This window comes from Coregonus lavaretus (assembly GCF_964263955.1).
Source record: "Coregonus lavaretus genome assembly, chromosome: 18".
In the NCBI taxonomy this organism is placed as follows: Eukaryota; Metazoa; Chordata; class Actinopteri; order Salmoniformes; family Salmonidae; genus Coregonus; species Coregonus lavaretus.
Window position 1 is genome coordinate 3,270,930 of NC_140005.1, and position 26,209 is coordinate 3,297,138.

General features: G+C 47.3%; 1 protein-coding gene across 1 annotated transcript in view; it reads left to right on the plus strand.

The window, feature by feature from the left end:
- Positions 1-26,209, plus strand: part of nin (ninein (GSK3B interacting protein)) — a 64,112-nt gene that overhangs the window by 27,823 nt on the left and 10,080 nt on the right. Inside the window, exons 5-22 of the mRNA XM_084181845.1 lie at positions 100-145; positions 981-1,156; positions 1,752-1,898; positions 2,230-2,388; positions 2,607-2,743; positions 5,427-5,567; positions 6,358-6,532; positions 10,755-10,865; positions 11,151-11,240; positions 13,567-13,705; positions 15,442-15,566; positions 16,235-16,327; positions 16,475-16,618; positions 16,905-18,052; positions 18,270-20,903; positions 21,856-21,954; positions 22,129-22,198; positions 25,853-26,041. Of these exons, the coding sequence (XP_084037971.1) occupies positions 100-145; positions 981-1,156; positions 1,752-1,898; positions 2,230-2,388; positions 2,607-2,743; positions 5,427-5,567; positions 6,358-6,532; positions 10,755-10,865; positions 11,151-11,240; positions 13,567-13,705; positions 15,442-15,566; positions 16,235-16,327; positions 16,475-16,618; positions 16,905-18,052; positions 18,270-20,903; positions 21,856-21,954; positions 22,129-22,198; positions 25,853-26,041 (5,823 nt within the window). The remainder of the gene's footprint in view (positions 1-99; positions 146-980; positions 1,157-1,751; positions 1,899-2,229; positions 2,389-2,606; positions 2,744-5,426; positions 5,568-6,357; positions 6,533-10,754; positions 10,866-11,150; positions 11,241-13,566; positions 13,706-15,441; positions 15,567-16,234; positions 16,328-16,474; positions 16,619-16,904; positions 18,053-18,269; positions 20,904-21,855; positions 21,955-22,128; positions 22,199-25,852; positions 26,042-26,209) is intronic.

The following is a 26,209-nucleotide window of genomic DNA, read 5'->3' on the forward strand; positions in this document are numbered from 1 at the left end:
ACACGAGGAAGTGGGTTGTCTCGTCTCTGTGTTTTTTTTTGAAGTGATGGTTTACTCACTTAAACTAACGTTGTTGTTATCTGTTTCCTCCTTCCACAGCGCTGGAACGCTCTTGAAAGGGGAACGGAAGAGTACGAGGCAGAAGGTGGGTGTAAAGTTACTGTAAAGTTACTGCATTCATTGTAAAGTTACTGCATTCATTGTAAAGTTACTGCATTTATTGTAAAGTTACTACATTTAAGGAAAAGCATGCAAGTAAGCATTTCACTCTACTGTTTACACCTGCTGTAGCCAACATTTCCACTAGATAGCCATTCATCATAGTCAGCTTTGGGGTCAATTCCATTCGCATTTAGAAAGTAAATTGAAACTCCATTATCAAGTAGAACTGACCCCAGGCCTCCCAAGTGGTGCAGTGGTCTAAGGCATTGCATTGCAGTGCTTGAGGCGTCACTACAGACCCGGGTTCGATCCCAGGCTGTGTCACAGCCGGCCGTGACCGGGAGACCCATGAGGCGGCACACAATTGGCCCAGCGTCGTCCGGGTTAGGGGAGGGTTTGGCCGGCCGGGATTTCCTTGTCCCATCGCGTTTCAGCAAATCCTTGTGGCGAGGCGGGCGCCTGCAAGCTGACTTTGGTCGCAAGCTGGATGGTGTTTCCTCCGACACATTGGTGCGGCTGGCTTCCGGGTTAAGCGAGCAGTGTGTCAAGAAGCAGGGTCGTGTTTCGGAGGACGCATGGCTCTCGACCTTCGCCTCTCCCGAGTCCGTAGGGGAGTTGCAGCGATGGGACAAAACTGTAACTACCAATTGGATATCACTAAATTGGGGAGAAAAAGGGGAAAATATAAAACAATCAATTTGAACTGACCCTGATCATAGGAGTGAGATGGAGGACATTCAACGCCTATGCTCAGGGAGCCAGGGTCTTAAATCAAGTCTTATCATTGTGTGTGTGTGCGTGCGTGCGTGTGTGTGTAGGCCAGCTGCACCTGTGGAACCCTGATGAGCCCTCTACCCCGCGGGGCTCTATCACACCCCTCTCAGACCGCCTGGAGGAGAGGTTTCGGGAGGCCTGCGAGGAGCTGGCTATGCCCTGGGATGGATGTGCCAGCCACCATGAGCTACTGGCTCTCTGTGACCACCTGGGGCTGGAGGTGAGGAAAGAGATCGTCTGAAATGCTACCCTAATCTTTATAGTGCATTACAGTAGATGTGTGGAATAGGGTGCCATTTTGGATTCAACCGAAGTTCAGTCGGTGACCATCTGGGATCAGCTGGTCCCAGTTTCCTCCTTACCCCATCCCCTTGGCCCCCAAACCCTTCCATGTTTGCTGATCTGTAAGTTGGAAGCAATACGGTGGAAGCTCCACCACTACACTGTTTATACCTATCCAGACCTTACGGATCCACCACTACACTGCTGATGCCTATCCAGACCTTACAGATCCACCACTACACTGCTGATGCCTATCCAGACCTTACAGATCCACCACTACACTGCTGATGCCTATCCAGACCTTACAGATCCACCACTACACTGCTGATGCCTATCCATATCCTTTTAGATCTGCGAACATGGAAGGGTTTAGGGCCCAGGAGAGGGGTAGGGAGCTAATTAGGACCGTGGAAGAAATGGCTCCCTATTTCCTGTAGTGAATTAGACAGGGAATAGGGTGGACGTAACCCAAGTGGAGGTTTGAGAGTCTGAGTAGGATGCTGGGAAATGTTTCTGATTGTTGTTGTCTCCAGGTGACGGAGGATGTCCTCCAGGTTCTAAGTGTTAATGAGATAATGAGCGTTCAGGCGTTTGCTTCCTGGGTTCTGAACCACGCCAAGCCCCCCACCCCCTCTGCCTCCACACCTTACAGACAGCTCAAAAGACTACACTCCTCACAGGTACAGTAAGACCCCCATCTTAGGTCTAGTTCTCATGTTAAAGCAAGACATCTGTACCACGTTTTAGTGGTTTCTTTCCAAACTCCTGATTTTTTTAAAAAAATTCAAGAGTCACTCTTGAATTAGTAAATGGATGGATGAAGGATTGAATGAATGAACTAACAAATGAATGAATTAATTATTGAATGAATGAACTAACAAATGAATGTATGTATGTATTAGACAATTAAAATAGATACTGCCACACACCAATGCAGTGACAAGTACACATACAGTATCTTGCTGTAGTATCTAGTAATATTTAAGAGGTGTCCCCCATCTCTCCTTGCAGCCATTCGATGAGACGGGCCGTAGAACAAGCGCTATGACGAGTACCATCGGGATGCGTCTGTTCTCTACTCTGGACGATGGGACAGGGTCCACCCCCGCTGAGGACGTCCTGGATGCCTGGACGGAGGAGGGCATCGAGAACAGCTCTGAGATACTGCAGGTGATAACATCTTACCTCTCATTCTAGGGGGGTGGGGTGGGGGGGGGCATATGTTTTTGACACTTCAGTCAGTGTTTTTATTTTGTTGGCTTGAGAATGTTGACACTGTGTAAGTGTCTCTGGCTATATTTGTGCTGTAGGCCTTGGATTTTGACGTGTCTATGTTTGTGCTGTAGGCCTTGGATTTTGACGTGTCTCTGTCTATGTTTGTGCTGTAGGCCTTGGATTTTGACCTGGAGGGCAAAGTGAACCTCGGTGAGCTGACTGTGGCTCTGGAGAACGAGCTCCTCATGACCAAGAACGGGATCCACCGGGCTGCACTGGCCAGCTTTAAGGCTGAGATCCGATACCTACTGTGAGTATGAGGAGAAACCTACTGGCCAGCATTACGGCTGAGATCAGTACCTACTGGCCAGCATTAAGGCTGAGATCAGATTCCTACTGGCCAGCTTTAAGGCTGAGATCAGACTCCTACTGGCCAGCTTTAAGGCTGAGATCAGACTCCTACTGGCCAGCTTTAAGGCTGAGATCAGTACCTACTGGCCAGCTTTAAGGCTGAGATCAGTACCTACTGGCCAGCTTTAAGGCTGAGATCAGACTCCTACTGGCCAGCTTTAAGGCTGAGATCAGACTCCTACTGGCCAGCTTTAAGGCTGAGATCAGTACCTACTGGCCAGCATTAAGGCTGAGATCAGTACCTCCTTGCCAGCATTAAGGCTGAGATCAGTACCTCCTTGCCAGCATTAAGGCTGAGATCAGTACCTCCTTGCCAGCATTAAGGCTGAGATCAGTACCTCCTTGCCAGCATTAAGGCTGAGATCAGTACCTACTGGCCAGCTTTAAGGCTGAGATCAGTACCTACTGGCCAGCTTTAAGGCTGAGATCAGACTCCTACTGGCCAGCTTTAAGGCTGAGATCAGTACCTACTGGCCAGCATTAAGGCTGAGATCAGTACCTCCTTGCCAGCATTAAGGCTGAGATCAGTACCTACTGGCCAGCATTAAGGCTGAGATCAGTACCTACTGGCCAGCTTTAAGGCTGAGATCAGACTCCTACTGGCCAGCTTTAAGGCTGAGATCAGACTCCTACTGGCCAGCTTTAAGGCTGAGATCAGTACCTACTGGCCAGCTTTAAGGCTGAGATCAGTACCTACTGGCCAGCATTAAGGCTGAGATCAGTACCTCCTTGCCAGCATTAAGGCTGAGATCAATACCTACTGGCCAGCTTTAAGGCTGAGATCAGTACCTACTGGCCAGCATTAAGGCTGAGATCAGTACCTACTGGCCAGCATTAAGGCTGAGATCAGTACCTACTGGCCAGCTTTAAGGCTGAGATCAGACTCCTACTGGCCAGCATTAAGGCTGAGATCAGTACCTACTGGCCAGCTTTAAGGCTGAGATCAGACTCCTACTGGCCAGCTTTAAGGCTTAGATCAGTACCTACTGGCCAGCTTTAAGGCTGAGATCAGTACCTACTGGCCAGCATTAAGGCTGAGATCAGTACCTACTGGCCAGCTTTAAGGCTGAGATCAGACTCCTACTGGCCAGCTTTAAGGCTTAGATCAGTACCTACTGGCCAGCTTTAAGGCTGAGATCAGTACCTACTGGCCAGCTTTAAGGCTGAGATCAGTACCTACTGGCCAGCTTTAAGGCTGAGATCAGTACCTACTGGCCAGCTTTAAGGCTGAGATCAGTACCTACTGGCCAGCATTAAGGCTGAGATCAGTACCTACTGGCCAGCATTAAGGCTGAGATCAGTACCTACTGGCCATCATTAAGGCTGAGATCAGTACCTACTGGCCAGCTTTAAGGCTGAGATCAGTACCTACTGTGAGTATGAGGAGAAACCTACTGGCCAGCTTTAAGGCTGAGATCAGTACCTACTGGCCAGCATTAAGGCTGAGATCAGTACCTACTGGCCAGCTTTAAGGTTGAGATCAGTACCTACTGGCCAGCATTAAGGCTGAGATCAGATTCCTACTGTGAGTATGAGGAGAAACCCATTGGCCAGCATTAAGGCTGAGATCAGTACCTACTGGCCAGCATTAAGGCTGAGATCAGATTCCTACTCGCCAGCATTAAGGCTGAGATCAGATTCCTACTCGCCAGCATTAAGGCTGAGATCAGTACCTACTGGCCAGCATTAAGGCTGAGATCAGATTCCTACTCGCCAGCATTAAGGCTGAGATCAGATTCCTACTCGCCAGCATTAAGGCTGAGATCAGTACCTACTGGCCAGCATTAAGGCTGAGATCAGATTCCTACTCGCCAGCATTAAGGCTGAGATCAGATTCCTACTCGCCAGCATTAAGGCTGAGATCAGATTCCTACTGTGAGTATGAGGAGAAACCTACTGGCCAGCTTTAAGGCTGAGATCCAAAACCCACTGGCCAGCATTAAGGCTGAGATCCAAAACCCACTGGCCAGCTTTAAGGATGAGATCAGATTCCTACTGGCCAGCATTAAGGCTGAGATCAGTACCTACTGGCCAGCATTAAGGCTGAGATCAGTACCTACTGGCCAGCATTAAGGCTGAGATCAGTACCTACTGGCCAGCATTAAGGCTGAGATCAGTACCTACTGTAAGTATGAGTAGAAACCTACACTGGTGCTGACAGTCTTAGTGGAATGCATATACACTCTCACATATCTACAGCATTTTAGTAATTTAGCAGATGCTCTTATCCAGAGAGACTTACAGTTGGTGCATTCATCTTCAGATAGCTAGGTGGGACAACCACATATCTCAGGCAGTCAGAGCTAGTAGAACAAGACTAGTGCAAGTGTTACTTCAAGAAAGGCCAGGGAGTTAGTGTTTTTTTTGTACCCTAACACCCTCTTTCTCTTTTCGTAGAGTTGCTACAGCCGTCTCATAAGTGCATGTCATTCATAATAGTATTTCAGTTATGTAAATATTTGATTAACTTCAGTGAGCGTGTAGATCGGGAGCTCAGATAGAAAGAGTCCTCAGGATCAATGATCATGTAACACTGGGTTTATGGTTACACAGAGGTTGATTTATCTTCCATGGTTCTTCAGTGAGCGTGTAGATCGGGAGCTCAGAGAGAAAGTGAAGATTCGTTCTGACCTGGAGAAAGCGGAGAAGTTAAAAACCCAGCTGGCTACTGAGGTGGACGAGCATCACTCTGCCATCGAACGCATGAATGACCTCAACCTCAGGTAACACGCCACACACACACACACACACACACACACACACACACACAGCATCACTCTGCCATCGGACGTATGAATGACCTCAACCTCAGGTAACACACACACACACACACACACACACACACACACACACACAGCATCACTCTGCCATCGGACGTATGAATGACCTCAACCTCAGGGAACACGCCACACACACATTCACACACCTTCCTCTTCTATTGGCATATGACCTTCCTCTTCTATGGGCCTATGACCTTCCTCTTCTTTGGGCCTATGACCTTCCTCTTCTATGGGCATATGACCTTCCTCTTCTATGGGCCTATGACCTTCCTCTTCTTTGGGCCTATGACCTTCCTCTTCTATGGGCATATGACCTTCCTCTTCTATGGGCCTATGACCTTTCTCTTCTATGGGCCTATGACCTTCCTCTTCTATGGGCCTATGACCTTCCTCTTCTATGGGCCTATGACCTTCCTCTTCTATGGGCCTATGACCTTCCTCTTCTATGGGCCTATGACCTTCCTCTTCTATGGGCCTATGACCTTCCTCTTCTATGGGCCTATGACCTTCCTCTTCTATGGGCCTATGACCTTCCTCTTCTATGGGCCTATGACCTTCCTCTTCTATGGGCCTATGACCTTGTCTCTCCAGACATTGATGTCTGTTTACTGTTGTTGTGTAGAGAATATTAGTTGTAAACTAACCATTACCTCTGGGGAAAAATAGAGGGGATAAATTGCATTTAATTGAATGAAATATAATTGCCTCCTCTGTCTCTGTGTGTGTATTGTAGAAAGCTGGAGCAGGAACACAGGGAGAAGCTGGTGTCCGTCAGGTCGGAGCTCATTAGAGAGATGGACCAGATACAGCAGCAGGCTGGTCTGCAGAGAGAGGAACTGGAGGCAGAGATGGAGAAGATCAGAGACGACGAGACCTTCCTCAGAGACCACCTCTCACTCACTGTCAAGGTAACCCAACACAGACCACCTCTCACTCACTGTCAAGGTAACTAACACAGAACACCTATCACTCACTGTCAAGGTAACTAACACAGACCACCTCTCACTCACTGTCAAGGTACTAACACAGAACACCTCTCACTCACTGTCAAGGTAACCCAACACAGACCACCTCTCACTCACTGTCAAGGTAACTAACACAGACCACCTCTAACTCACTGTCAAGGTAACTAACACAGACCACCTCTCACTCACTGTCAAGGTAACCCAACACAGACCACCTCTCACTCACTGTCAAGGTAACTAACACAGACCACCTCTCACTCACTGTCAAGGTAACTAACACAGACCACCTCTCACTCACTGTCAAGGTAACCCAACACAGACCACCTCTCACTCACTGTCAAGGTAACTAACACAGACCACCTCTCACTCACTGTCAAGGTAACTAACACAGAACACCTCTCACTCACTGTCAAGGTAACTAACACAGAACACCTCTCACTCACTGTCAAGGTAACCCAACACAGACCACCTCTCACTCACTGTCAAGGTAACCCAACACAGACCATCTCTCACTCACTGTCAAGGTAACTAACGCAGACCACCTCTCACTCGCTGTCAAGGTAACTAACACAGACCACCTCTCACTCACTGTCAAGGTAACTAACACAGACCACCTCTCACTCACTGTCAAGGTAACCCAACACAGACCACCTCTCACTAACTGTCAAGGTAACTAACACAGACCACCTCTCACTCACTGTCAAGGTAACCCAACACAGACCACCTCTCACTAGCTGTCAAGGTAACAGCAACTACAATCGGAACTGTATGTTTGTGAATATTGTTTGATGTACCTCTAAATAGCAGGGAAACAAATGGAAAGAAAGTTCCACTGTTGCCAAATAGATTGCAGTGATGCTCTAAATCACGTGTCAAACTCATTCAAACTCTTTGTACTTGATTGATGAATTAATGTCACTAATTAGTAAAGAACTCCCCTCACCTGGTTGTCCAGGGCTTAATAAGGAACTCCCCTCACCTGGTTGTCCAGGGCTTAGTAAGGAACTCCCCTCAGCTGGTTGTCTAGGGCTTAGTAAGGAACTCCCCTCACCTGGTTGTCTAGGGCTTAGTAAGGAACTCCCCTCACCTGGTTGTCTAGGTCTTAGTAAGGAACTCCCCTCACCTGGTTGTCTAGGTCTTAGTAAGGAACTCCCCTCACCTGGTTGTCTAGGGCTTAGTAAGGAACTCCCCTCACCTGGTTGTCCAGGGCTTAGTAAGGAACTCCCCTCACCTGGTTGTCTAGGGCTTAATTGAAAGGAAAAACCTAAAATCCACACAGACACTCGGCCCTCCATGGAATGCGTTTGACACCCCTGGTCTAAATCAATAGAACAGCTGCTCAGGAGAGTAGACATCGGGACATACACTGATTGGACAAAACATTAAGAACACCTGCTCTTTCCAGGACAGACTGACCAGGTGAATCCAGGTGAAAGCTATGATCCCTTATTGATGTCACTTGTTAAATCCACTTCAATCAGTGTAGATGAAGGGGAGGAGACAGGTTGAAGAAGGATTTTTAAGCCTTGAGAGAATTGAGACATGAGGCTCGTAATGGGAGGAAATGGCGACTGTGCTTGAATCCGAAAGTGCGGCAAGTGAAGTGTGTGACAATGAACGGAAAATAGTGAAATCAAAGAATGGAGCAAAACGACCAAAAGTTGTAGTAGAAGACAAGGACCGGTCCCATAATGCATTCCTTATTGGACTGCGTTTTTTGGACAAGGACGGTCATTTGGGAAATCCATTTGTAATATCGAGGACTGTGAAGAAAGCAGTGTGTCAAGAACCAGTGCGTCTTGGCAGGGTCGTGTTTCGGAGGACGCGTGGCTCTCGACCTTCGCCTCTCCCGAGTCCGTAGGGGAGTTGCAGCGATGGGACAAGACTGTAACCGCCAATTTGGATATCACGAAAAGGGGGTAAAAGTACAAAAACACAAAAAAACATTTGCCCGTATGGTAAATAGAAGGAGAAAAGCCTGTCGATAGTGTTGTTGTTTCAGGAGACTCTACCTGAATATGTAAAGCTTGGATATGTGAGGTATGCGGTGAGAGCATTTGTGACCAAACCATTACAGTGTGGAAATTGTAAAGGATATGGTGACGTGTCAAATGTTTGCAGACGGGAGAAGTATAATATTGAAGAATCTGTGAATGGAAAATGTTGCAGCTGTAGTGGGGATCATACTCCGGACTTCCCTGAGTGCCCTGTCAGGGTGAAGGAGGTCGAGGTGTCAAGGATCAGGGCTGAGCAGCGGATCTCCTATGTGGAGGCGGTGAAGAGAGTCGAAAGGGGCAAGAGGCAACAGTGTTGGAGATATGGCGGTGGACGCATTGCATCCAGTTGCTAGTGTTTTCAGTCAATCGTGTGATCTGGATACACTCATTGTGAAGAAGGTGGATTTTGTGGCATTTATAGCCACAGTGATTAATTGTACAGCACCAACTGTCAAAGAAGCTGGATATCATTATATCTGCAGCCGATATGTTTTTGGGGCTCCAAGACTGCACGGCAGAAGCACTACAAGGACTTTTGTCGCTAGGAAATGTCCCGCCCACACTGGAGGCTTCTGAGCATGTGTTTGGACCTGATTAGAATTTTACAGAAAAGCAGGTTGATTTTACATTTACATTTACATTTTAGTCATTTAGCAGACACTCTTATCCAGAGCGACTTACAGGAGCATTTAGGGTTAAGTGCCTTGCTTAAGGGCACATCGACAGAGTTTTCACCTAGTCGGCCCGGGGATTAGAACCAGCGACCTTTCGGTTACTGGCACAACGCTCTTACCCACTAAGCTACCTGCCACCCTAGTTGGTTGGTGAACTTATTTTTTGGTAGTTAGTATGGTATTAAATGTTTTCCTTTTTGGGGGGAACCTTATTATCCACCCGCACAGTAGGTGGCGGAATGCACATTTTCATTGTTGCGAAAACCATTATACCATAGAAGAAGAAGACATGATTGTGTATACGTGCCATTCAGATGGTGAATGGAAAAAAACTAAAGATTTAAGTGCCTTTGAACGGGGTACGGTAGTAGGTACCAGGGGCACCGGTTTGAGTGTGTCAAGAACTGCCACGCTGCTGAGTTTTTCACGCTCAACAGTTTCCCGTTTGTATCAAGAATGGTCCACCGCCCAAAGGACATCCAGCCAACTTGACACACCTGTGGGAAGCATTGGAGTCAACATGGGCCAGCATCCCTGTGGAATGCTTTCGACACCTTGTAGAGTCCATGACCCGACGAATTGAGGCTGTTCTGGGGGGGGGGGGGGGGGGGGGTTGCAACTCAAACTCAATATTAGGAAGGTGTTCTCAGTGTAGAGCTGCTGAAAAGCACTGAGAAACTGGTGATCTGTCTCTCTAACTCTAACCCTCAACTCTAACTCTAACCCTCAACTCTAACCCTCAACTCTAACTCTAACCCTCAACTCTAACGCTCAACTCTAACTCTAACCCTCAACTCTAACGCTAACCCTCAACTCTAACGCTAACCCTCAACTCTAACGCTAACCCTCAACTCTAACGCTAACCCTCAACTCTAACGCTAACCCTCAACTCTAACGCTAACCCTCAACTCTAACTCTAACCCTCAACTCTAACTCTAACCCTCAACTCTAACGCTAACCCTCAACTCTAACCCTCGACTCTAACGCTAACCCTCAACTTTAACTCTAACCCTCAACTCAAACCCTCAACTCTAACTCTAACCCTCAACTCTAACTATAACCCTCAACTCTAACTCTAACCCTCAACTCTAACGCTAACCCTCAACTCTAACGCTAACCCTCAACTCTAACTCTAACCCTCAACTCTAACTATAACCCTCAACTCTAACTCTAACCCTCAACTCTAACGCTAACCCTCAACTCTAACTCTAACCCTCAACTCTAACTCTAACCCTCAACTCTAACTCTAACCCTCAACTCTAACTCTAACCCTCAACTCTAACCCTCAACTCTAACCCTCGACTCTAACTCTAACCCTCGACTCTAACTCTAACCCTGGACTCTAACTCTAACCCTCGACTCTAACTCTAACCCTCAACTCTAACCCTCAACTCTAACCCTCAACTCTAACCCTCGACTCTAACTCTAACTCTAACCCTCAACTCTAACTCTAACCCTCAACTCTAACTCTAACCCTCTAACTCCAACCCTCAGGAAAGTAGGCGTCTGGAGATGGAGCTGCTGGACAGCACTGAGAAACTGGTGGAGGCAGAAAACCAGGTCAGCAAGCTGCAGAGGAACCTGGATAACATCCTGAAGGAAAAGGTGAAAGACCATTCTCTTCTACAGTATTGATATTAACTTTCACACTTAACAAAAGTCTAAAAGAAAACGTTTCAGGCTAGCATCTTCTGAAGAGTAATACGGAGTGGTCCAAAGTAATCTCATGTCACATGAGTTTCCATTTCATATTCAGTGCTTATACACTGCTGTTCGTCAGCAATTATCTTGAGAGATTCAGTACTGGCTTATGGCTATATGAATGAGGATCTATCTGAAGTACAAGGATCTGTCCCTAAGAATCCCTTGGTGTTGGTTCTGTTTGCTCAGTTTGGGGACCTGGACCCAGGCAGTGCAGAGTTCTTCCTTCAGGAGGAGCGTCTCAGACGGCTACGCAGCAGCTATGAAGAACAGTGCCGGGTAAGAACGCTTACTGGAAACCGACGTAGACTAACAGTGAAATGCTAACTGACGGGTCCTTTACCCACAATGCAGTTCAAGATAAAATAACAATAAAGAGTAAAAAAAATAACACTGATACCGAGTCCATGTGCAGGGGTACCAGGTAATAACATGTCTATCAGGGAGTACCGGTACCGAGTCCATGTGCAGGGGTACCAGGTATTTGAGGTAGCTATGTACATATACAGTGGGGGAAAAAAGTATTTAGTCAGCCACCAATTGTGCAAGTTCTCCCATTTAAAAAGATGAGAGAGGCCTGTAATTTTCATCATAGGTACACGTCAACTATGACAGACAAAATGAGGAAAATAAATCCAGAAAATCACATTGTAGGATTTTTAATGAATTCATTTGCAAATTATGGTGGAAAATAAGTATTTGGTCAATAACAAAAGTTTCTCAATACTTTGTTATATACCCTTGGTTGGCAATGACACAGGTCAAACGTTTTCTGTAAGTCTTCACAAGGTTTTCACACACTGTTGCTGGTATTTTGGCCCATTCCTCCACGCAGATCTCCTCTAGAGCAGTGATGTTTTGGGGCTGTCGCTGGGCAACACAGACTTTCAACTCCCTCCAAAAATTGTCTATGGGGTTGAGATCTGGAGACTGGCTAGGCCACTCCAGGACCTTGAAATGCTTCTTACGAAGCCACTCCTTCGTTGCCCGGGCGGTGTGTTTGGGATCATTGTCAGGCTGAAAGACCCAGCCACGTTTTATCTTCAATGCCCTTGCTGATGGAAGGAGGTTTTCACTCAAAATCTCACTATACATGGCCCCATTCATTCTTTCCTTTACACGGATCAGTCGTCCTGGTCCCTTTGCAGAAAAACTGCCCCAAAGCATGATGTTTCCACCCCCATGCTTCACAGTAGGTATGGTGTTCTTTGGATGCAACTCAGCATTCTTTGTCCTCCAAACACGACGAGTTGAGTTTTTACCAAAAAGTTATATTTTGGTTTCATCTGACCATATGAAATTCTCCCAATCCTCTTTTGGATCATCCAAATGCACTCTATCAAACTTCAGACGGGCCTGGACATGTACTGGCTTAAGCAGGGGGACACGTCTTGCACTGCAGGATTTGAGTCCCTGGCGGCGTAGTGTGTTACTGATGGTAGGCTTTGTTACTTTGGTCCCAGCTCTCTGCAGGTCATTCACTAGGTCCCCCCGTGTGGTTCTGGGATTTTTGCTCACCGTTCTTGTGATCATTTTGACCCCACGGGGTGAGATCTTGCGTGGAGCCCCAGATCGAGGGAGATTATCAGTGGTCTTGTATGTCTTCCATTTCCTAATAATTGCTCCCACAGTTGATTTCTTCAAACCAAGCTGCTTACCTATTGCAGATTCAGTCTTCCCAGCCTGGTGCAGGTCTACAATTTTGTTTCTGGTGTCCTTTGACAGCTCTTTGGTCTTGGCCATAGTGGAGTTTGGAGTGTGACTGTTTGAGGTTGTGGACAGGTGTCTTTTATACTGATAACAAGTTCAAACAGGTGCCATTAATACAGGTAACGAGTGGAGGACAGAGGAGCCTCTTAAATAAGAAGTTACAGGTCTGTGAGAGCCAGAAATCTTGCTTGTTTGTAGGTGACCAAATACTTATTTTCCACCATAATTTGCAAATAAATTCATAAAAAATCCTACAATGTGATTTTCTGGATTTTTTTCTTCTCATTTTGTCTGTCATAGTTGACGTGTACCTATGATGAAAATTACAGGCCTCTCGCATCTTTTTAAGTGGGAGAACTTGCACAATTGGTGGCTGACTAAATACTTTTTTCCCCCACTGTAGGTAGGGGTAAAGTGACTAGACAACAGGATAGATAAGACAGGAGCAGCAGCGTGTGTGTGTATGGATGTAGTGTGTGTGTGTATGTAGTGTGTGTGTGTGTATGTAGTGTGTGTGTGTGTATGTAGTGTGTGTCATTGCAGGTAGTCCAGGACTCCGATTAGCTATTTAGCAGTCTGTGTGTGTGGCATCAATATACGTGTGTGTTGGGGTGTAAGTGAGTGTGTGGGGTGTGTGGGTAGAGTCCAGTGCAAGAGTTAGTGCAAAAACAACACACACACACACACGGTGCAGTGCCAGGTAATAGCTCTCACTGGAACCAATCAATCAACCAATCAATAAAACAATCAATCCATCAACCAACTGTAACCACCTGTTAACCGTTTCAGACAGAGTGCACTTACAAAGATAAATTGCCATGTTTTAAATACTGGTATTTCTGTTTTTAAATACTAATATTTCTGTTTTGATTGGTGGTGAACGTGTGCGAGGCAGGCGCTGCAGGATCGCATCGATGAGCTTCAAGCAGAGCTTCAGGAGTACCACAACTTGGGCCGCACCTCTCAGCCCTGTCTCAAACCCTCTCTCTCTGAGGACCTGGAGAGCAAGAGTCCTGGCGTGGAGTCAGACCCAGGTACGTAGAAATACAAAAAAAAAACATTTAATCAAATGTATTTTATAAAGCCCTTTTCGCATCAGCAGTTTTGACAAAGGGCTTTACCGATACCCGGCCTAAAACTCCAAAGAGCGATGCGGAGGCAGAAATAGAACACAACGTAGGTTCCGTTCCAAATGTCACCCTGTGACAGTAAATATCACTGTAAAAAAGGAGTAGAATACAGCCACTATCATATCCCCGCACCCATATCCCATCCTCTCTGAAAGCCATCCAATATACAGTGTTTAAGGGGGATCTGTTTTGAGCAAGGCAAGATGGAGAATCGCTAAATCTTGATCACTTAATGAGTAGTTATTTGGGATGCAAGGTGATATGTAGATCAGTGATTCTGGCCGGTCAACTGCAAGTTAGTCAAAGAAGCACATTGATTAGCTGAGGAACAGGAGAGAGACAGAGAGCACACCATTATCTTGTTAGTTGTTCTTGGACTCCATCCTCATCTGTCATCCTTCCAGTACAGCCAGTAGAGGACTGGCCACCCTCTGAGCCTGGTTCCTCTCTACCCAGTACAGCCAGGAGAGGACTGGCCACCCCTCTGAGCCTGGTTCCTCTCTACCCAGTACAGCCAGGAGAGGACTGGCCACCCCTCTGAGCCTGGTTCCTCTCTACCCAGTACAGCCAGTAGAGGACTGGCCACCCCTCAGAGCCTGGTTCCTCTCTACCCAGTACAGCCAGAAGAGGACTGGCCACCCCTCAGAGCCTGGTTCCTCTCTACCCAGTACAGCCAGTAGAGGACTGGCCACCCCTCAGAGCCTGGTTCCTCTGGTCTACCCAGTACAGCCAGTAGAGGACTGGCCACCCCTCAGAGCCTGGTTCCTCTGGTCTACCCAGTACAGCCAGTAGAGGACTGGCCACCCCTCTGAGCCTGGTTCCTCTCTACCCAGTACAGCCAGTAGAGGACTGGCCACCCCTCAGAGCCTGGTTCCTCTCTACCCAGTACAGCCAGTAGAGGACTGGCCACCCCTCAGAGCCTGGTTCCTCTGGTCTACCCAGTACAGCCAGTAGAGGACTGGCCACCCCTCAGAGCCTGGTTCCTCTCTACCCAGTACAGCCACTAAAGGACTGGCCACCCCTCAGAGCCTGGTTCCTCTCTAGGTTTCTTCCTAGGTTCCTGCCTTCAAGGGAATTTTTCCTAGCCACTGTATTTGTATTTATTATGGATCCCCATTAGTTCCTGCCAAGGCAGCAGCTACTCTTCCTGGGGTCCAGCAAAATTAAGGCAGTTATACAATTTTAAAAACATTACAATACTTTAATTACAGAATTCACAACACACTAAGTGTGTGCCCTCAGGCCCATACTCCACTACCACATATATACAACACAATATCCATGTGTACGTGTGTGTGTATGCATGTGTCTGTGCCTATGTTTGTGTTGCTTCACAGTCCCCGCTGTTCCATAAGGTTTATTTCTATCTGTTTTCTAAATCTGATTCTACTGCTTGCATCAGTTACCTGATGTGGAATAGAGTTCCATGTAGTCATGGCTCTATGTAGTACTGTGCACCTCCCATAGTCTGTTCTGGACTTGGGGACTGTGAAGAGACCTCTGGTGGCACTGTGATTCTGCTTCTGCATTGACTGCTCTTTGGGGTTTTAGGCTGGGAATCTGTATAGGACTTTGTGACAACTGCTGATTTTTTAAAAAGGGCTTTATAAAATAAAGTTTGATTTATTGAGCGTCTCCAGGCCTGGGCTCGGAGGAGGGCCAGCCGTTGTTCAACATGAGCCTGGAGGCAGAGATGATGCTGGAGCGGCTGAAAGAGAAGCACCTCCGAGAGATGGAGGATCTACAGGCTCAGCTGGAGAGCAAGGTGAGAGATTTAATATTCACATTTACATTTTAGTCATTTAGCAGACGCTCTTATCCAGAGCGACTTACAGTTAGTGAGTGCATCAATTTTTTTTCATACTGGCCCCCCCCCCCGTGGGAATCGAACCCACAACCCTGGCGTTGCAAGCGCCGTGCTCTACCAACTGAGCTACAGGAGGGCCTGTATCTAGCAGTTGGATATCTAGCAGTTGGATATCTAGCAGTTGGATATCTAGCAGTTGGATATCTAGCAGTTGGATATCTAGCAGTTGGATATCTAGCAGTTGGATATCTAGCAGTTGGATATCTAGCAGTTGGTTATCTAGCAGTTGGATATCTAGCAGTTGGTTATCTAGCAGTTGGTTATCTAGCAGTTGGATATCTAGCAGTTGGATATCTAGCAGTGTTTCAACAGTATTCCTAAAGCACTCCCATCATACTTCACTGTGCTGCGTTTACCTTCTCAGAGATTTGATGTAGCTAGATGGGGCGGTCCCACTCCTGTCGTATTGTAGTAGAGGAAGACGAGGACGGGGTCAAAGGGCTGTGGGTCGGATTCAAACCCACGCTGCTCTAACCGTTGGACCTCACAGACCACACTGTGCCATGTTTTTTGTCCCAGAGACGGATCTGATACAGCCAGATTTCCTTTTCCCCGTGTCATTGCAGGTGAGTGAGTTTGACCAGAAGGTGGAGGAGCAGAAGGCAGACCTGGAGGCCCAGAAGGCAGCCTTGTCCCTGCAGTACCTGGAGGAGATCCAGGTGTGTGCACACGTATGATTGTATATTTTGCTACTGCAGTTTATAACACACTGTAAATGCAATCTTTGAGTCGTGAATACACTGTTTTATAAGGTAATGTGGGCTGGGCATCCTGAAGACGCAATACACTTTAATAACCTCCTCCAGGCACTACGAGGGGAGATGTCCGGCATCCAGAACCGAGCCCTGGAGCTCCAGGCCCAGGTAGAGAATGCTGAGGAGGAGCGGGCCTGTCTGGAGCAGAGACAGGCAGGGGTGCTGGAGGAGCTGGAGCACCAGCAGGAGCAGGAGGTGAGGGGCTTTTGTGTGGCTCATTTGGTAAGGGCATGGAGCTAGCGACGCCAGCGGCGTGGGTTCGATTCCAACAGTATGAAAGTGTATGCACTCGCTGAAGTAAGTCCCTTTTTTTTTATTTTTTATAAAAGCATCTGCCAAATGGCATATATGTAACTATTCCCCAGGTCGTTGCTGTAAATAAGAATGTGTTTTCAGTCAACTTACCTGGTAAAATAATAATGAATAAAATAATAAATGAATAAAAGAATACATTAAATATATATATATATTATTCTATTAGGTGAGCAGCCTGAGACAGGAGCTCCTGGAGGCTCACATCCAGGCTTCTGCCCTGGAGGAGCAGCTGAAAGTCCTGGAGGCCCAACAAGCGGAGGCCGAGCTGGGCGTGGACACGGAGATGCGGGAACTGAGGAAACTTCACGCCTTGGAACTCAACAAGCTGGACGAGCAGCACGACAAGATCCTTCAGGTCAGGCTGGAAGAAGAGCGAGGGAAGCTCCGGGAGGAGAGGGCGGAGGTGGAGAGGAGGCTGTCGGAGGAGTGGGAGAGGGAGAAGGTGGAGTTACAGCGGAGCCACGAGGAGGCGGTGAAGGCTAGGATAGAGGAGGTGGAGAGGAGGCTGTCAGAGGAGTGGGAGAGGGAGAAGGCGGAGTTACAGCGGAGCCACGAGGAGGCGGTGAAGGCCAGGATAGAGGAGGTGAGTTTGAAGTTCCAGGCAGAGCGAGAGGAGTCGGAGATGCGACTAACGGAGGAGTGGGAGAGGGAGAAGGTGGCGTTACAGCGGAGCCACGAGGAGGCGGTGAAGGCTAGGATAGAGGAGTCGGAGATGCGACTAACGGAGGAGTGGGAGAGGGAGAAGGTGGCGTTACAGCGGAGCCACGAGGAGGCGGTGAAGGCTAGGATAGAGGAGGTGGAGAGGAGGCTGTCAGAGGAGTGGGAGAGGGAGAAGGTTCAGCTGGATGAGCAGAGTAACGCGTCGCTCCAGACCATGTTAGAGGACGAGATGTTACGTCTAGTCGAGGAGCAGGAGGGTAGGGAGAGCCGTCTCGCCGAGCAGTGGGAGCTGGAACGAGTTCAGCTCCAGGAGTGTCAGGAGGAGGCTCTCCTCACCCGGTTGGCAGAGGAGAAGCTGAAGCAGCAGGAGGAGACGGAGAGGAGGCTCAGGGAGGACTGGGACAGGGAGAGACTCCAGCTGGAGAAGGACTATGAGGGGATGCTCCAGGAGCGGCTGCAGGAGGACAGGGAGAGGCTGGCGGGGGAGAAGGAGGAGCTGGAGAAGAGGCTGGAGCAGATGATGGAGGAGGAGAAGGAGTGCCTGGAGGAGGCCCACAGACAGGCTGTGCAGGAACTAAGTGCCAAACACAGCGAGGAGAGGGAACAGCTCAGCGGTCTGCTGGATAAACTGCGGGAGGATATCGCTGAGGAAAGGTAAGACTGCTTAACTGTAATGAAATCAGCTTATGTGTAAAATTTCTGTTCTTAAATGGTCCCAGCATTGTCCATGAAAACCTTAACCATATTTACTTAATGTAGTGAACCACTTGAGAATTGTAACTACAGCTATGCTAAGAAAGTAGATTTAGGTGAGTATTTCTGAGGGTGTGGGAACTGTGGTCCATAACTCTTGCTGATTAACAATGTACAGGAAAGAACTAGAGAGCCACTTCTCCCAGAAAATCAGGGAGGTGGAGGCCCGGTTCTCAGGCGACCAGGACGCTGTCGCAGAGCGCTTCCAGACCGACGTTTCCAACCTGGAGACGCACTATCAGAGCGAGCTGAAGGCACTCACCGAGAGCCACGCTGAGCAGAAAACCAAATGGGACAAGGAGACGGAGGAAGCCCTTCAGGAAGCTGAAGAGCAGAGGAGAGTTCTGCAGGAAACCATGGAACAAGAGAGGGAGACCATCACCCAGGACCTGGTGAAAGAGAGGGAGCTGCTAGAGAGTGTCCATAAGGAAGAGATGGATGCATTGGTCGCGAAGAACCAGGAACTCCAAAAGGAGCTGGAGAGTTTCATCAGTTTAGCCCAGACCAAAGAGATCGAGCTGAGTAGGCAGCTGAACGATCTTCACAATAGGCTGCAGGAGAACCTGGACACGAAAGACGAGCTTCTGGCCCAGTCTGAGAACAAAGCCCGGGAGATGGAGCTTCTGCTGAACCAGGCAGTGGAGGACTTCAAGCAGGAGAGGGCAGAACTTCAGGGAAGCCTTTCTGAATTAGAGGCAAGGCACTCCATGGCTGAGAAGCATCTTGAGGAGAGGTGTGAGCTGCTCTCAGAACGTGATGACCTGAAGTTGAAGATCAAAGAACTGGAGAAGCTCCTGAGACAGGTGGCGGTGGACTTTCAGTTTGAGAGACTGGAGCTGCAAGAGAACGTCTCAGACCTGGAACTGAAGCTGAAGGAGAGCCGTCCTTCCTCTGACCTGCAGGACAATGAGAAAGGAGAGCTTCTGGCCGAGAGAGACCAGCTTAGTATTAGGATTCAGGAAATCGAGAACGAGCTCAACCAACTTCTAGAATCTGCAGACATAACAGAGAACAAAGAAATGGACGAATCAAATGAAGTAAATTTACCACTGCTAGGAGAGGAACATCTAGAGGCTGCAGCTCTTGAAGAACAAGAAGTATGTTCAGAAAACCTTACCGTTAGTGATGAGACATGTGACGACGTTGTTCCAGAGGACTGTGAAGGCCTTGACGTAGCTCCTGTGGAGCAGGGACCAAACGATGAAGTTGAGATTATTACTGAATCACCTCATGAGATGGAGAGTTCTGAAAACATAATTGCAGAAGTCTGTGATCAAGAAATACCTGTTACCTCAGACAACCTGAATGTCTTAGTAGAGGCATCTGACACCTCTGGCGAACAAGGACAAGATGACGAAGTGGAGATGATCCCTGAAACTCCAAATAGGTTACAGGAATGTCCTGAAGACACCATAACTCTTCATCTTGATGGGGCGTGTTATGATGAAACTACTGTGGGCGACGGCCTAAACCCTGTGGTCGAATCTGTTGCCGTTGGGGAGCAAGCACAAGATGGCGACGCTAGTGAGGGAGGGATGACTCCTGAATCTTCTGAGGACATTGAGGTATGTCCTGAAAACATTATCAGTGTTGAGGCATGCAACGGTGAAGTCGCTGCTATTCCAGAAGAATGCCAAGAACTTGTTGAGGAATCCCCTGAATTCCAAGGTCAGGCTGTGGACAACATGGACGAAGACACTAACGATGACATGGTAGCGTTGTCCATTCCAGAGGAGCAACCTCAAAGTGACGACGTTGATGGAGATGTCTGTCTCTCTGAGATGAAGTGTGAAGTCTCTTCCCCTGATCAAATGGAACAGAATGATGCTGGTGTAGAAGAAACTGGTTTTGATGATAAGCCTGAAGAGGAGGAACTTCAAAATCATCTGTTCAATGAAGAAGTACAGGGTTATGTGTCTCTGGTTGTCTCTTCAGCCCTAGAGGAGATAGGTCATGACACTGAGAAAGAGGCTGTGGAACTGATTCCTCAGCTGCAGCAGAAGTGTGAAGAGGCAGTGAAGGAGCGAGACGCCTGTGAGATCACGGAGCTCCGGGAGCAAGTCGGTCAGTTCCAGAGCGAGGCCAGTCGTCTGGCTCGGCTACAGAGCCAGTATGACACGGCCGCTGAGGAGAACCTGGCGCTACAGCAGAAGATCTCAGAGCTTCAGCAGAAGACTGACGCACTGGAGAGTCTTTCAGCAGAGAACGGTGGAAATACAGCTTCCGATCAGCAATCTTTAGAGGAAAACGACACCCTCAGTGCTCAGGCCAAAGAGATCAAGGTGATGTCTTCGGATATGGCCGCGCTTCAGATCAGATACGAGGAGTGCATCTGTGAAAACGCCAAGCTGGAGGAACAGAACTGTCGACTGGAGAAGAGAGTTCTGGGCCTCGAGAGCAAAATGCACATCATCCAAGACTTCCAGGATCAGCAAGTAGCGTTGGTGGACGAGATCACCAGGATGAGAGAGGAGAACTGTAAGCTGACTGATCTAGTCAGCGAGTTAGAGAGGCAGGATGAGATTCTCATGGCTCTGCAGCTGGAGGCCGAGTCCGAGGAAGACGCCACCACAGAACAAGAACAAGAGTCCTTCCTGGACCTGAACTCCCAACTGGAGGCTAAGATACAGGCTGTGTCGGAGCTGGAGGACTGCTGCACGGAGTTTGAGAAGCAGAACGCCAAGCTCCGCAGTGCCCTAACGGACCTGCAGGACAAGTCGCTGAGGATACATGAGAGGATGCAGACCCATAGGTAACTTGGAGGAGATGTATGATCCCGTTACCAACCCTTTGCACCTGCTGCTTTCTTAATCCCATCCCTGCTGCCATATTGTGCTTGGCTTATTAATGCAATTTCCTCCAGCAACTTCCTCTAGCACCAGAAGTAGTGCTGTCACTGGCTGATGCAACTTCCTGTGGCTCCAGAAGTAGTGCTGTCATTGGCTAATGCAACTTCCTGTGGCACCAGAAGTAGTGCTTTCATTGGCTAATGCAACTTCCTGTGGCACTAGAAGTAGTGCTTTCATTGGCTAATGCAACTTCCTGTGGCACCAGAAGTAGTGCTGTCATTGGCTAATGCAACTTCCTGTGGCACTAGAAGTAGTGCTTTCATTGGCTAATGCAACTTCCTGTGGCACCAGAAGTAGTGCTTTCATTGGCTAATGCAACTTCCTGTAGCACCAGAAGTAGTGCTTTCATTGGCTAATGCAACTTCCTGTGGCACCAGAAGTAGTGATGTCACTGGCTTATTAATGTAACCCCCTGTAGCAGTGCTGTGACGTCTATGTTCTGAAGTAGCTCTGCGATGTCAATCCTGTGACGTAATCCATCTTTCCAGTTCAGAAACTTGCATGTGAAACAACAGCTACAACAACAGGCCATGTTGTGGCCATGCCACTGTACAATCCCACCCTGTTCCTATAGAAACAGCCAACTGTCCTGTCATTGGTGCATGTTTGTCTGTTTGTGGACTATTAGAGCCCTCCGTTGATGTATGGATTTCTGCTTTATGAACACCTCAATTCATGGTTTTATTCAATTTACTTTTATTTACTTAATTTACTCTGCATTAACAACGTTTTTTAACAAAACTCTTAAACATTATGACTACAAAACAGGAACAATGTGGTGCTGGTTGTGTTTTTTTTTAAATCAGCTAGCATAGAGACTGAGGTCTTCTGTTGCCGACGTGGTTTCTTCTGTAGGAATGAGGCAGGTCGTCTAGCAGAGGAGAACCTCATACTCAGACACAAGATCTCGATGCTGAAGGAAGAGGACCTGAGAGAGACCCAGGAGGAGACACTGTAAGAAACATTATGCCAATATACAATATTGAAGCATATTCAGCCCCGGTCCCAGCAATTTTGCCCGCCCCCACCCCACAAACATTTCCTGGGATTTCCTGTGGTGTTACTGTATGGTATAGGTTTCATGTCGTTGGGTCATATGAATTAACACTTCCCTCTCCCCTACCTTAGCTTGAAACTGGAGCATTTCAGGAAGGAGAAGATTGCTGCACAAAAGAAGGCAGAGAGTTTCAAGAGACAGGTAAGACTGGAGTAAACCAACTCAAATTTGACCCTGTAACTTGGTTCTATACGGTGGGGGAAAAAAGTATTTAGTCAGCCACCAATTGTGCAAGTTCTCCCACTTAAAAAGATGAGAGAGGCCTGTAATTTTCATCATAGGTACACATCAACTATGACAGACACATTGAGAGAAAAAAATCCAGAAAATCACATTGTAGGATTTTTACTGAATTTATTTGCAAATTATGGTGGAAAATAAGTATTTGGTCACCTACAAACAAGCAAGATTTCTGGCTCTCACAGACCTGTAACTTCTTCTTTAAGAGGCTCCTCTGTCCTCCACTCGTTACCTGTATTAATGGCACCAGTTTGAACTTGTTATCAGTATAAAAGACACCTGTCCACAACCTCAAACAGTCACACTCCAAACTCCACTATGGCCAAAACCAAAGAGCTGTCAAAGGACACCAGAAACAAAATTGTAGACCTGCACCAGGCTGGGAAGACTGAATCTGCAATAGGTAAGCAGCTTGGTTTGAAGAAATCAACTGTGGGAGCAATTATTAGGAAATGGAAGACATACAAGACCACTGATAATCTCCCTCGATCTGGGGCTCCACGTAAGATCTCACCCCGTGGGGTCAAAATGATCACAAGAACGGTGAGCAAAAATCCCAGAACCACACGGGGGGACCTAGTGAATTACCTGCAGAGAGCTGGGACCAAAGTAACAAAGCCTACCATCAGTAACACACTACGCCGCCAGGGACTCAAATCCTGCAGTGCCAGACGTGTCCCCCTGCTTAAGCCAGTACATGTCAAGGCCCGTCTGAAGTGTGCTATAGTGCATTTGGATGATCCAGAAGAGGATTGGGAGAATGTCATATGGTCAGATGAAACCAAAATATAACTTTTTGGTAAAAACTCAACTCGTCGTGTTTGGAGGACAAAGAATGCTGAGTTGCATCCAAAGAACACCATACCTACTGTGAAGCATGGGGGTGGAAACATCATGCTTTGGGGCTGTTTTTCTGCAAAGGGACCAGGACGACTGATCCGTGTAAAGGAAAGAATGAATGGGGTCATGTATCGTGAGATTTTGAGTGAAAACCTCCTTCCATCAGCAAGGGCATTGAAGATGAAACGTGGCTGGGTCTTTCAGCATGACAATGATCCCAAACACACCGCCCGGGCAACGAAGGAGTGGCTTCGTAAGAAGCATTTCAAGGTCCTGGAGTGGCCTAGCCAGTCTCCAGATCTCAACCCCATAGAAAATCTTTGGAGGGAGTTGAAAGTCTGTGTTGCCCAGCGACAGCCCCAAAACATCACTGCTCTAGAGGAGATCTGCATGGAGGAATGGGCCAAAATACCAGCAACAGTGTGTGAAAACCTTGTGAAGACTTACAGAAAACGTTTGACCTGTGTCATTGCCAACAAAGGGTACATAACAAAGTATTGAGAAACTTTTGTTATTGACCAAATACTTATTTTCCACCATAATTTGAAAATAAATTCATAAAAAATCCTACAATGTGATTTTTCTGGAAAAAAATGCTCATTTTGTCTGTCATAGTTGACGTGTCCCTATGATGAAAATTACAGGCCTCTCTCATCTTTTTAAGTGGGAGAACTTGCACAATTGGTGGCTGACTAAATACTTTTTTCCCCCACTGTATGTGGCTGTATGTCCACCCGTGCAATGCAACAAGACAGCTGTTACTAAAGCTTGTGTAGCCTGATTTCAAGAAAGACCTGTAGTAGAGCAACGAGCAATAAAGAGCAAATCTAATAACTCTGTCTGTGTCAGACATGGCACCCTATTCCCTACATAGTGCACTACTTTTGGCACCGGCCCTGGTCAAAAGTAGTGCACTACGTAGGGAATAGGGTGCCATGTCTGACGCAGATATTCTGAATGGAAGTAAACCAGCACAATGACATCCAGTAAGAGGCACCCACGTGAGAAAACAAGTCTTGACCTTTCACCTCAGTAAGGTGTATTATTGTGTTGTAATAAGTACAGTGCCCCTCCACTAATATTGGCACCCTCCACTAATATTGGCACCCTTGGTAAATATGAGCAAAACGGGCTGTGAAAAAAAAAAAAAAAAGTCTTTCTTTTTCATCTTCTTGGTCTTTCATTCAAAAATATTCACAAAAATCTAACCTTTTAATATTTTATGTTTTTAAGTTCACCCTGAGTGATTAGGAACACTTAAGTGGTAAGCCATGACTTCCTGTTTCACTGGGATATACATATGAGGTGACACACAGGCCAAGTTACCATAGTCATCCATCGCTATGGGAAAGACCCGAGAATACAGTAATGATGCGCGACAAAAGGTTGTAGAGCTGCACAAATCAGGAAATGGCTATAAGAAAATAGCTCAACGGTTGAAAATGCCCATTTCCACTATCAGGGCGATAATTAAGAAGTTTAAAGCAACTGGAGACGTTAACAATCGGCCTGGAAGAGGACGTGTGCCTATATTGACCCCACGCACAGTGAAGAGGAAGGTTAGAGTGGCCAAAAAATCTCCTAGGATCACAGCTGGAGAATTGCAGACGTTAGTTGTTGGGTCTTGGGGTGAGAAAGTCTCCAAAACTACAATCAGACGCCACCTACAAAACCACAAGTTATTTGGGAGGGTTGCCATAAAAAAGCCTTTGCTGTCATCAAAACAACAAACTCAAGCGCCTACATTTTGTCAAAACGTTACTGGAACTTTCAATGGGGGACCGGGTTCTATGGTCAGATCAGACCAAAATAGAGCTTTTTGGAAACAAACACCAGAGGTGGGTTTGACGTAGACAGAAAGAAAGCCATGCTGAAAAGTACCTCATCCCCAAAGTATGGTGGTGGATCTTTTGATATTGTGGGGCTGTTTTTATTCCAAAGGCCCTGGACAACTTGTTAGGATACATGGTATCAGTATGATGATGTATGCACTCACTAACTGTAAAGTCACTCTGGATAAGAGCATCTGCCAAATGGCTTAAATGTATCATGGACTCCATAAAGTACCAGCAGATATTGAATCAGAACTTGACAGCCTCTGCTAGGAAGCTTAAACTGGGCCGTGGTTGGATCTTCCAGCAGGACAGTGAACCAAAGTACACCTCAAAATCAACACAAAAATGGTTCTCTGACATCAGAATCAAGGGTTTTGCCAGGGCCATCCCAGTCCCCTGGACTAAACCCCATAGAAAACCTGTGGGGTGAGCTGAAGAGGAGGAGAGTCCCACAAGAGTGGACCTCGGGAGTCTGAAGGATCATGGAGAGATTCTGTACGGAGGAACGGTCTCAGATCCCTTGCCATGTGTTCTCCAACCTCATCACGCGTTATAGGAGGAGACTCAGAGCTGTTATCTTGGAAAAGGGAGGTTGCACAAAGTATGGAATGAAGGAGTGCCAATAATTTTGGCCCATATATATTTGAGAAAATATTTGTTTTATGATAAGAATTTTTTTCTTCAATTATTTTACTTTAATTAAAGGTTAGATTTTTGTGAATATTGTGAATGAAAGACCAAGAGGATGAACAATAAATAAATAAAAAATGTCACAGCCCGTTTTGCTCATATTAACCAAGGGTGCCAATATTAGTGGAGGGTGCCAATATTAGTGGAGGGCGCTGTATAACCTAAATCGGCATCCCCCCCCCCCCTGTAGATCTCTGAGCTGCGTCTCCGCAGTCAGCAGCTGGAGGATGAGAACGGGCTGCTGTCGGAGAAGAACACCCAGAATGCAGCAGGAGTGGAGGGCTTGAGCCAGCAGCTGAGGGATCTGCTCAGACAGAGTGAGAGACAGGAGGCTGTCCGAGACCAGCAACACACTGTGCCAGAGGATGACAGGAACAAGGTAAACTGTCATAGTCATTTTTGAGGCTTTTTGAGCTCTTTCGTAATTAGTCTTTGTTTGATTCCTTGCTCTTGGCTCCTCGCCCTCTTCCTCAACAGGCATTGGACAAGAAGATTCAAGGTCCCTGCTCTCTGGCCTTCTTGTCCAATGCGAGGAGAGCGGATTGGA